General features: G+C 42.9%; 1 protein-coding gene across 1 annotated transcript; it reads left to right on the top strand.

Moving 5' to 3' along the window:
* The first annotated feature begins 4391 nt into the window (after positions 1-4391).
* Positions 4392-5414, top strand: LOC128773916 (polyadenylate-binding protein 1-like 2). Its single transcript, XM_053892066.1, is given in 2 exon segments — positions 4392-5093; positions 5095-5414. Coding segments are annotated over 2 exon segments (603 nt in total). The 5' UTR covers positions 4392-4625; the 3' UTR covers positions 5230-5414.
* The last annotated feature ends 7191 nt before the right edge of the window (positions 5415-12605 follow it).

Below are 12605 nucleotides of genomic sequence, written 5' to 3'. Positions count from 1 at the left end.
TCTGTCTTCCTTAACATTTCACTTTATAAGGATCCAAAGACCGTTTGCTAAATGTGTTGTATTTATTCAAGACAATATAATAATCATTGTTATGATTTGCTAAATAACAAGGGCACATCCAAACACTTTCCAATTCTTCATAAATCAAAGCCTAAGGCTGCTTTTTTGTTGGCCTGCGTCTCATAATTACTTTCATTTGTAGGAATTTGGGGGGCAGTGTGAATTGACAGAAACAATTTCCCTACCCCAAAATACAGTTATGTATTCATTGTCTTTTCCCTGGGCATCCTTCCTATAGCTATGCCAATGAGAAATTCATGGGAAGAGACTTCTTTATGTAGATCACTGTTTTTGGTCTTTTTATTCATTTTTGTACGTGGAGTTTATCTGTCCCTCTCCCCATTGGTACCCCCCATTCCCTACCTTCTTCCGTTCTTTTCTACTCTTTTCCCCTGCTCTCTGAACTGCATCCCCACTCCTTTCTATTTCTTCCTCCTGATAGGAAGAAGGAAGTGAGCCATATGAAATGGAAGACCAGTGCCGGCTCCAAACACTCTTGAAATGTCTCTGTATCTGAACCTATCTGCTTTTAAAGCTCTATTGAGAAATAAACAGAAAGAGAAGCTAAACCCTAGCACACAAAGTCTTTGCTGTGCCTCTTTAAACCAACCCCCATGCACGTGCAGTGAAAACAGGACCTCAGTGAGGACACTGAGGCTGGACCATGCAAGTCAGGTTTGGAGCCAGCCCTTTTACCACCCAGTCCTTCTCAAACTCTTCCCCTGGCTTATCATCCTCAACTGAACTTCTAAATGTTGGCATGTCTCAGGGAATAGTCTTGCACCTTCTTCCCTTCTAGCCCCGTTGCTGTTGCTGGAGGCAACAGGGGTCTAGGGATTGTCTTCAGGTTTGACAGGCTTGGGGATTTGCTGGACATAGCATGACTTCTTCAAACCTCTTTGTCCTGCTTTCTTACTGATTTCTGTTGGCTCTGTGGGCCAAACTGTAATCAAAGCTAGAGGAAGAGATATTGTGGAGCCCTGGTCCTTGAGTTGGTCCCGCTTGACATTTCTGTCTCCTAACAACGGGTTGAGAAGTTGTTCTCGTCACCTGCATATCCCCTACCTTCCCCCCCCCCCCCCCAGCAATCATGGCTTCCCCACTTGGCCTCTGCCTCCTCGGGACCCTCTTGGATGGCCACCTGGAATGGTGAGGCACAGCTCATCTGCCTCCTGCCTACAAGCAACCTAGACTTCCAAGAGATGGCTCTTAACAGCAGTGACAGTGATCACCTTGGTCAAACATCGGCTGTACAGCCTGCTTTTCCTACGCCTCTGTTCTTTTCCTTTGTTCGCACTAGCCTTGTCTAGGGGCGATGGGCTGGATTTTGCAAGCTGGCAAGGTATATGTCTGTGTGTCTGCTTCTCAGCCACCTTGGGATGATTTCTTGCCAGCACTGGGAAAGTTCTCACTGCCTCACACCCCACAGTGACTCGGTCAGTTCCGAAGGCTCAGGGTTGTTCTGTCATGTGCAACTGCCTAGGTCCAGCTAACGCTGCCACCACAGAAAACGGCTTTATTTCCCCAAAGAATGTGGATGGGCAGGAATGAGGGGGAGGAGACAATATGTGCTGGGCAGATGAAATCCCATGGCCACCATAGTCCAATCGCATAGCGGCACCTATAGCCCTCCTGTTCTGTTATTTGTATGGGATTCTGTTATTTGTATGGCAGCCTGAGCTTTAGTGGAGTGAGATGTCCTGAGGGAAGGCACTGTGGTTCAATCGTTTTTATATCTGACCCCAAAGCCCACACAGTTCGATGCCTGGCTCACAGTAAGTGAGAAACTCCTATTTATGGGGGAAAGGGGAGACAGAGGGAATGGTTGTTCTATCTCTTCTGGAACTGGTCACATCTGACTGTCTTCTTTTTGTTCTCTCATCTCTGTCTTAGTTGTGTGTAGGGGAAGGCACATGCACACTTATATGTGCATTGATGGGTTGTTTTTGCCCAGCTTTATTGAGCTATAATTGACATATAGCGTTGTATGAGGTTAAGGTGTACAACACAATAATTAGATGATAGATAGATAGATAGATAGATAGAGATATGAACAATAAGTTTAGTTAACATCTGTCACCTCACAGTTACACATTTTTTTCTGGTAATGAAAACTTTTAAGATCTACTCTCTTAACTGATTTCTGTATTGATATTTATTTTGTACTCTGAGGATCCAATCACACCCACTGATTGCCTCCTTGAACGTGCTGAGTGGTGCCCATGGACTTGGGTGCAGAGTCCAAGCACCTTGGCTTGCTTTTCAGGGCTCCACACCTTCTAGCTCCATCTTCTGCCATATGCTCTCGGAGACCATGAGCTCTGCCCACACCAGATTATTAGGCATGACCAGAGGTGCCTTTGTGTGTGCTAGCATGCCACAGGGCCTTGAGCACAATCAGATCCCTCTGTTTGGAATGTCTTCCTTCCTGTCTCGACATTGGTTCACATTGAGGGTTTCATCTTCTGTGCAGCCTCACTTGACTCCTACCAGGAAGAGTTAGTGGCAGGGTCCTCCTTTCTGGAGCAAGTGGGACCCTAGCTTCTGTTATACTCTACTCTCATGGTTGCTCACTTGTCTATCCCCTCAGCATTTGGCCCCCTGTGGCCTCTCTGTTCCCACAACACACACAGCTCACCTTTTCTCACCCCACCCCACACCTCCAATATATCAACACTCACTGCTCACTTATCACATGGCCTGTCCCTTAGCTCCCAGTGCCAAGTACTTGATAAGGCTTTCACAAATATTACCTGATGAAGTGGCACCAGGCACCTCATTCTAGAGATTTGGGGGTTTGGTTTTGTTTTGAACATGGATGTGCATTTCTTGATTCATGTTAGTAACCTTAGCACCTTGAAGGCAGAGCCAAGAATGAACAAGTGCTTGGCTCTGGACCAGGCCCTGTCCCCAGCCCAGGGTATCATTGAGGACAGCACTAAGGACAGGGTGTTCTCGATTCCCCCACTGTCAGGCCGCACCTATTGAGGCTGGGTGTGTGGGAGGAACTGGGGAGGGGATGTGTGGAAGAACCCCATGTCCCTAGTTCTCCTGTAATCTGGAGCAGGGGCAGGGTTTCCCACCCAGACTGTCCATTACCAAGGACAAGCCCCAAACCAGCTTATGTGTCCTGCTTGCCAGACCCCTGTATCCCTAGGGACCAGCACAAGCTCCATAAATATTTGTGGCATGGCATTATCAATGAATGAATACATGTCCTTGTGTTCTTTATTCCCTCTTTTGCAAGTGTTGCAGACGAGGGAAAGAGCTGGAAAAGGGGGAGGGATCTCTGAGAAAATGGGTCAGCAGGCTACAGGGGGAGCTTGCGCCACTGGTCCCAGGTCCTGCTCAGAATAGGTGTTGTTTCCTTGGTGGCAGCGATGTTGCAAAGTGTGTATGAGGTGAAGCGGGGAGAACCCTTGAATGTGAGAAAACCTTTTTTCTCGGCTTTGTTTAGGCCGGGCAAGTGTATTCTCAATGCCACCCACCTGTTCTTGCAAGGCACTTGATTTAATCATTTAGATGTTCTATGGGGGGTGGGGGGGGGGGGAGGAGATAAAACAAAACCAACCCTCTAAATCTAAACCGTATTTCCCAGTCCACAGTGGAGCCCTTTCCCTGGCTTCCTCTTCATAAATATCCAGGCAACCTGAGAGACTGAAGACTCTCCCCGCCCCCGCCCCAAGCCTCAGGCTCCCGCTCCCATCCCCGCCCCCTCCCACCGCCCGCGGCCCCACAGCCCCGCAGCAGCCACAGGGGGAACCAAAGAGACAGAAGCCTTCCCAGCTGCCCGGACCACAGACGCCAACACCCCCCGTCCCTCACCACACGCCGCCTTGCCCGCCCGCGCCCCGCACGCTAGCCCACGACCGAGAGGCGGCGGCAGCAGCAGGCTGCAGGCTGCGGTGACTCGCACCGGTGCGCTCCTGGCAGCGCTTGCTATCCCAAGTGACTCGGACTGGCCCCGGGTCCCCGGCCCCAGCTCCCGCTGGCGCCACCCGCCCTCCTGTCCTTTCCCGCCTCTCTACCCCCCAGCTCGCGGGAAGGGAGGTCGCGGCAGCGGCCTGGAGGCACCGGCGACCGTGGCGACAGCGGCGAAAGTGGCGGCGGCGGTGGCGGCAGCGGCTGCGGCGGCGGCAGAGGCTGCGGCGGCGACCGTGGCAGAGGCTGTGGCGGAGGCCTCCGTAGCGGAGGCGGAAGCAGAGGTGGAGGCTGAGGTGGAGGCCGAGGCCTCAGTAGAGGAGGAGGCAGTGGCGGAGGCCACCCGGGGGGAGGTGGCGGCCGCCCTAGCAGAGGGGAAGGAGGCGGGGGCTGCCCTGGCGGCAGTGGTTGTGGAGGCTAGCGCGACTGAAGCTGCCTGCGCCGCCGCCGCCGCCACTGCAGCAGCAGCAGCAGCAGCAGCAGCAGCAGCAGCAGCAGCGGAGGCTGCGGCGCCCTCCTTGGGGGAGGCGGACGCGGAGGCGGAGGCGGAGGCGGAGGCGGCGGCGGCCGCGGCGGCTGCAGCCGCGGGTGCAGATGCGGATGCGGAGAGCAGCAGGGTCTCCGAGGGGAACCCAGACTTTCCTATGGCCTCGCTGTACGTGGGCGACCTGCACCCTGAAGTGACAGAGGCAATGCTCTACGAGAAGTTCAGCCCGGCAGGGCCCATCCTTTCCATCCGCATTTGCAGGGACAAGATCACCCGCCGCTCGTTGGGCTACGCGTACGTCAACTACCAGCAACCGGTGGACGCCAAGCGGGCCCTGGAAACCCTGAACTTTGATGTCATCAAGGGCAGGCCCGTGCGCATCATGTGGTCCCAGCGGGACCCCTCGCTCCGCAAGAGTGGGGTGGGCAACGTCTTCATCAAGAACCTGGGCAAGACCATCGACAACAAGGCGCTGTACAACATCTTCTCGGCGTTTGGCAACATCCTCTCCTGCAAAGTGGCCTGCGACGAGAAGGGGCCCAAGGGCTACGGGTTTGTGCACTTCCAGAAGCAGGAGTCCGCAGAGCGGGCCATTGATGCGATGAATGGCATGTTCCTGAACTACCCGCAAAATTTTCGTTGGGAGATTCAAGTCGCATAAAGAACGAGAGGCCGAAAGGGGAGCCTGGGCTAGGCAGTCCACCAGTGCTGACGTCAAGGATTTCGAGGAAGACACCGATGAGGAAGCCACCTTGCGATGAAGACATGCCAGGAGCCAGTCAGCCAGCAGAGCCAGATCTTGGCTCCCACCCGGTTTACAACTCCCCTCTTTGCCCCCTAACCCACCAGCAGTGTATTGTATTGTACTGGGAGTGCAGGTCTCTTCTCTCTCTCTCTCTCTCTCTCTCTCTCTCTCTCTCTCTCTCTCTCTCCCTCTCCCTCTCCCTCTCCCTCTCCCTCTCCCTCTCCCTCTCCTCTCCCCCCTCTCTTCCTCTCTTCCTCTTTCCTTTCATCCCCTCCTCCTCCTCTTCCTCCCTCCTTCCTCTTCCTTCTGTCTTCCCCACCTCTCCCTTCCCCCCACACCCACCAAGGGCGTTGTGAATAATCTTGCTAATCTGTGCCACTTGATAGATTATAGGCTGCCTTTTCTCCTTGTGCTTTGGTTTAAAAAGCACTTCATTCTCGCTTCCTTCACTACACAGGTGACACAATTTCATGGTAGAAACATCAGAAAGGAGAAGGAAATCAGATGAGGGAAAACCCAGAGAGTAATTGTTCCCCATGATTCTACTACCCAGAGGCAACCACTTTTTGGTGTGCTGTTTTTCCAGTCTCTCCTCTCTCCCTCTTTCTCCCTCCCTCTCTTCCTCACTCCCCACCCCCACCTTCCCTTTTAACACACTGTTATAGAATGGTTCACGTGTGTGGTGTTTCTTAATCTGCTTCTTCAGAAACTAAAACCAAACAAAACACAACCCATTGAACTTCTTTCCATGTTATTCAACAGGCTTCCTAAATGTCGTCTTCAGTGCCTGCAGAGTGTATCCATGGATCTTTAACTCTTCTGTAATCATTTCTGCATTGTTGGACATTCAGGTGATGCCTAGTTCTTTCCTTGTGTTTAAAGCCAACACTGCATACTCTGAGGAATGAATCCTTCTTTGTCAAGCCAAATCTTTGCTAGCATACCGGATGGTCTTCTTAATTGTGGACTTGCAGGATCCACAATAAAATATCCTTGCAGGATATTTTAGAGACTTTTCCTGTGTGTTGCCAAATGGCCCCTTCATAAGCATTGTACTGATTTGCATTCATGCCAGCCAGCACAGCTAGTAAAAAGAGTATGTCCATTCCCCCTGCATAGTCTCCTAGTCACTGTAATTGATGTGTGTGTGTGCTGGAGTGTGTGTGTTTTGGCCAGCTTGATGGGCTGCAAATGGTATTTCACTGTTTTAGGTTATTTTGCTGGATTTAAATGCCCTTTATCACCCTCTTTTCCTTGTGCCCACTTACTGCCCTTTTGCCCATTGTCAGAAACATCATTCGGCTTTATTGCAGGAAAAAATTAAAATGCAGGCAACGGAAGAAATTTAATGTTCCCATAATGAATCTTAATGACCATCCATATCTTCCTGAAAAATTTCAAGTATATGTCTGTAATCATCTCCAGAACGACCTGAAATATTTTTGGCTGTACCTCTTTAGTAGTTTTTTGCATTTATGTCATATATGTATATAAGAATGTATCTACGGTTTTTATATATGCTTTTTCACACAAAAGTGTGTGTGTGTGTGTATGTGTGTGTGTGTGTTTATACACACACCTACTTTTAATTTCAATTCATGTCATTAAAGTTACTTTTAAAAATATTTCCTCGGGGGTCCTGGGTGGCTCAGTCAGTTAAGCGCCTGGCTATTGATTTCAGCTCAGGTCATGATCTAACAGTTCGTGAGTTTGAGCCCCACATCCGGCTGTGCGCTGACAGAGCAGAGCCTGCCTGGGAATCTCTCTCTCTCTGCCCCTCCTCCCCTCACTCTCTTCTTCTCAAAATAAACAAATAAACTTAAAACATTTAAAAAGATTTTATCTGCCTCTTAATATTCCACTGAATCAATGCCTCAATAGATGAATAGATACCTTAGGCATACCTACATTTATATCCAGTCTGTATGTCTGTGTTGGTGTGCATATGTGTACATACATTTTTAATACTTCATAATGTTTGAACATCTAGATTGGTACTCGTTTTTCTTTATCCCGAGTTGCCAAATTCATCACAGTGCACAAGTTTTGCTAACATTCAAGATATTTTCCTGAAAATAAAAACGTTGCTGAAAGAAACACTGAATTGTCAAAGGATATGGGCTGACCTTGTAAGGTGCACCAGTATTATAACAGGACGTAGATATCTGTATTATTTTCTGCTCTTGGTATTGCAATCATTTCTGTATTTCCCCAATATTTTATCAGGGAAACAGTAGCATTTGTTTTTATTTATGTTAAACATTTTAATACAAATTGTACATGATTATAATAGAAAATATTTTTTCAAAAATGTTAGTGAAACATAATAAAGTAAAAATTCTAATACCATTCCTAATACCACTACTTGACAAAATAGATTCTTAATAAATAGAAATCTACACACCTTTATAATACAATATGCACTTTTCCATTGGAGGGTATTTTCATTATAACAGTTTTCTGGGACAATATTTCTAAATCATTAAATATTCTCTTAATTCTGTTGTTAATGTAATATTTCATCATAGGGATGAGCTATAATTTCTATAATCAGTCTTCCTTGGGGTATGTTTAAAATGGTTCTGGGGCACCTGGGTAGCTCAGTTGGTTAAGCGTCTGACTTCAGCTCAGGTCATGATCTCATAGTTTGTGGGTTCGAGCCCCGTGTCGGGCTCTGTGCTGACAGCTGAGAGCCTGGAGCCTGCTTCAGATTCTGTGTCTTCCTCTCTCTCTGCCCCTACCCAATTCATTCTCTCTCTCTCTCTCTCTCTCTCTCTCTCTCTCTCTCTCTCTCTCAAAAACAAACATTAAAAAAATTTTTTTAATGGTTCTGACTTGCACTTGAATATCTTGGAACATTTTATTGCTTTCTATTCCTACTATAGGAATTTCAGAATGATAGATATGGACATGTCAAATGTTTTTCTTGGTTTTTGCCAGTTGTTTTTCCCTTAATGTTTATATCAACCAGTATTGTAAAAGAGAGCACATATCTCTCCCCAGCTTCTTAAATTGGTCAAAAAGTTTTGCTTTAACTTTTGTAACCTTGAAATCAATTGCACATTTTTTCTTTTATTTCTTCATTTTACAAGTGCATTTTTAAAACATGAGATTAAGCACATTAAAATATATGTAAGAAGAAGTTGAGGCATATTTTATATACCTTTACAAATTATCCATTCATAAGCATTTTAGTTTTTAAGTTTTTATTTTAAATACAGTTAGTTAACATACAGTGTTATATTAGTTTCAAGTGTACAATATAGTGATTCAAAACACTTCCATACAACACCTGGTGCTCATCACTACAAGTGTCCTCCTTAATCCCCACTACTTATTTCACGATTCCCCCACCTACCTCCCCTCTTGTAACCATCAGTTTGTTCTCTGTAGTTCAGAGACTGTTTCTTGGTTTGTCTCTCTCTCTTTTTTTCCCCTTTAATTAGTTGTTTTGTTTCTTAAATTCCACATATGAGAGAGATCATATGATATTTGTCTTTCTCTGGTTGACTTAGTACACTTAGCATTATACTCTCCAGCTTCATGCATGTCATTGCAAATTGCAAGATTTCATTCTTTTTATGGCTGAATAATATTCCATAGTATGTATACACACACACACACACACACACACACACACACCCCACATCTTCTTTATCTAGTCATCAATTGATGGACATTTGGACTGCCTCCATATATTGGCTATTGTAAATAATGCTACTATAAACATATCAGTGCATATATCCCTTTGAATTAGTGTTTTTGTACTCTTGGGTAAATACCCAGTGGTGCAATTTCTGGATCATAGGGTAGTTCTATTTTTAACTTTTTGAGGAACCTCCATACTGTTTTTCACAGTGGCTGCACTTGTTTGCATTCCTATCAACTATGAACAAAGGTTCCTTTTTCTCCACATCCTTGCTAACACCTGTAGTTTCTTGAGTTGTTGATTTTAGCCATCCTGACAGGCATGAGGTGATTTCTCATTGTAGTTGTGATTTGCATTTCCCTAATGATGAGTGATGTTGAGCATCTTTTCATCTGTCAACTGGCCATATATGTCTTCTTTGGAGAAATGTTATTCATGTCTTCTGCCCATTTTTAATTAGATTCTTTGGTTTTATGGTGTTTAATTGTATTAGTTCTTTATATATTTGGAAACTAACCCTTTATTGGTTATGTCATTTGCAAATATCTTCTCCCATTCCATAGGCTGCTTTTTACTTTTGTTGATTGGTTCCTTTGTTGCACAGAAGCTTTTTATTTTGATGTAGTCCCAATACTTTATTTTTTTTTGCTTTTGTTTCCCTTGCCTCGGGAGACCTATCTAGGAAAAAAGTTATGGCTGAAGTCAGAGAAATTACTGCCTATGCTCTCATCTAGGATTTTTATGGTTTCAGGTTTCACATTTAAGTCCCTAATCCATTTGGAGTTTATTTTTGTATATGGTGTTCGAAGGTGGTACAGTTTCATTTTATGTGTAGCTCTCCAATTTTCCCAGGATCATTTATTGAAGAGACTGTCTTCTCCACTGTATATTCTTGCCTCTTCTATCATAGATTAATTGACCACATAAGTGTGGGGTTATTTCTGGTGTCTCCATTCTGTTCCATTGATCTATGTATCTATTTTGTGTTAGTATTTTTGTGTTTTGGTTATACTACAGTTTTGTAGTATATCTTGAAATCTGGTATTGTGATAGTTTTGTTCTTCTTTTTTCAAGATTCCTTTGGCTATTTGGGGTCTTTTGTGGTTCCATACAAATTTTAGTATTATTTGTTCTAGTTTTCTGAAAAATTCTGTTGGTATTTAAAAAAGGATTACATAGAATCTTTAGATTTCCCTGGGTAATGTGGCCATTTTCACAATATTAATTCTTCCAATCCATGATCATGGAATATCTTTCCATTTGTTAGTGTCATCTTTTCTTTTATCAGTGTTTTATAGCTTTTTGTACAATGGCTCTTATCCTCTTTGGTTAAATTTATTCCTAGGTATTTTATTATTTTTGGTGCAATTGTGAATGGTGTTTTTTTTTCTCTTTTAATTTATCATTGTTTATAGAAACAGTGCCAATTTCTGAGTATCAATTTTGTATCTTGCCACCTTTCTGAATTTGTTCATTACTTCTAATAGTTTTTCAGTTGAGTCTTTGGGATATTTCATGTGTATTAATCATGTTATCTTCAAATAGTGACAGTTTCTTTCTCTTTACCGATATAGATACTTCTTATTTCTTCTTGTCTGACCGCTGTGGCTAGGACTTCCCACACCGTTTTGAACAAAAGTGGTGAAAGTGGAAATTCCTGATCTTAGAGAGAATCTCAGTTTTCACCATTGAATATGATTTTAGCTGTGGGTTTTCATATATGGCCTTTACTATGTTGAGGTGTGTTCCCTCTAACCACACTTTGTTGAGAGTTTTTATCATAAATGTATGATGAATTTGGTCAAATGCCTTTTCTATATCTACTGAGTAATCATAGCATTTTTATCCTCTACTTTGTTGATGTGGTGTTTGATGTTGATTGATTTGCAAATATTGAACAATTCTTTCATCCCCAGAATAAATCCCACTGGTTGTGGTGAATGAGCTTTTAAGTGTATTGTATGTGATTGCCAATATTATGAGAATTTTTGCCCATCAACTGTGTTCATCAGGGATATTGGCCTATAATTTTTGTGTGTGTCTTGTCTCGTTTTGGTATCAGCGTAAAGATGGTCTCATAGAATGAATTTGGAACGTTTCTTTCTTTTTCTAATTTTTTGGAATTGTTTGAGGAGAGTAGGTATTTACTCTTCTTTAGATGTTTGGTAGAATTTACCTGTCAATCCACATGGTCTTGGAAATTTATTTATTTATTTATTTATTCAATTGTTTATTACTAATTCAATTTTGTTACTTTTAATTGATCTATTTAGATTGTCTATTTCTTCCTGGTTCAGTTTTGAAAGATTGTATGTTTCTTGGAATTTATCCATTTCTTCTGGATTGTTTGGTTTGTTGGCATATACTTTTTCATGGTATTCTCTTACAAACCTTTGTATTTCTGTGATGTCAGTTGTTACTTCTCTTTCATTTCTGACTTTATTTATTTACTTTCTCTTTATTCTTGATGAATCTGGCTAAGAGTTTGTAATTTTATTTAACTTTTTAAAGAACTCATTCTTGGTTTCATTGATTTTTTCCTATTGTTTTTTAAGATTCTATGTCATTTATTTCTGCTCTGATCTTTATGAATTCCTTTCTTCTACTCACCTTAGGCTTTGTTTTTCTTCTTGTTCTGGTTCATTTAGGTGTACAGTTAGATTGTTTATTTGAGTTTTTTCTTGATTCTTGAGGTAAGCCTGTATCGTACTTCCCTCTTAGAACTACTTTTGATGTGTCCCAAAGATATTGTACCATTGTGTTTTCATTTTTCTTTGTCTCCATGTATTTTTTTAAAATTTCTTCTTTGATTGCTTCATTGGCCCATTGGTTATTTAGCATCATTTTGTTTAGTCTCCACATTTTTGTGGTTTTTTTTTCCAGTTTTTATCTTGTAATGTATTTCTAGTTTCATATGTTGGGATTGGAAATTATGCATTGTATGATTTCTATCCTCTTAAATTCATTGAGGTTTATTTTATGGCCTAATATGTGATCTATTCTGGAGAACATTACATGTGCACTTAAAAGAATGAGTATTCAATTTCTTTTGGATGGGATGTTCTGTGTATAACTGTTATGTCCATCTGGTCTAATGTGTCATTCAAAGCCACTGTTTCCTTGTTGATTTTCTGTCTGGATGATTTATCCATTGGTGTAAGTGGGGTGTTAATGTCCCCTACTATTGTATTATCATTGATTTCTCTATGTCCGTTAATATTTGCTTTATGTATTTAGGTAGTCCAGTGTTGGGTTCATATATAACAATTATATCCTCTTGTTGGATTGATCTCTTTATCATTATATAATGCCCTTCTCTGTCTCATCTTACAGTCTTTGTTTTAAAGTCTATTTTGTCTGATATAAATATTGCTACCCAACTTTTTGTTTTGTTTTGTTTGGCTTCCATTTGCATGGTGAATGTTTTTCCATCTCTTCATTTTCCAAATGAATGTGTCTTTAGGTCTGAGATGAGTCTCTTATAGGCAGCATATAGATGGGTCTCGATTCTTGTCCATTCCACCACCCTATGTCTTTTTATTGGAGCATTTTGGCCATTTACATTTAAAGTAATTATTGATAAGTATGCACTTACCGCCATTTTGTTGTTTTCTGTAGTTCTTCTTTTCTCCTTTCTTCTCTTGCTCTCTTTATTTGTGACTGATGAACTTCTATAGTGTTATGTTTGACTTTCTTTTTATTTTTATCTATTATAGATTTTTGGTTTCTGGTTCCCATAGGTT

Source organism: Panthera pardus, unplaced genomic scaffold (genome assembly GCF_024362965.1).
Source record: "Panthera pardus isolate Hobbes unplaced genomic scaffold, ASM2436296v1 HiC_scaffold_27, whole genome shotgun sequence".
Classification (NCBI taxonomy): Eukaryota; Metazoa; Chordata; class Mammalia; order Carnivora; family Felidae; genus Panthera; species Panthera pardus.
The sequence above is the reverse complement of the archived record's forward strand: the minus strand, read 5'-3'. Positions and strand labels throughout refer to the sequence as shown.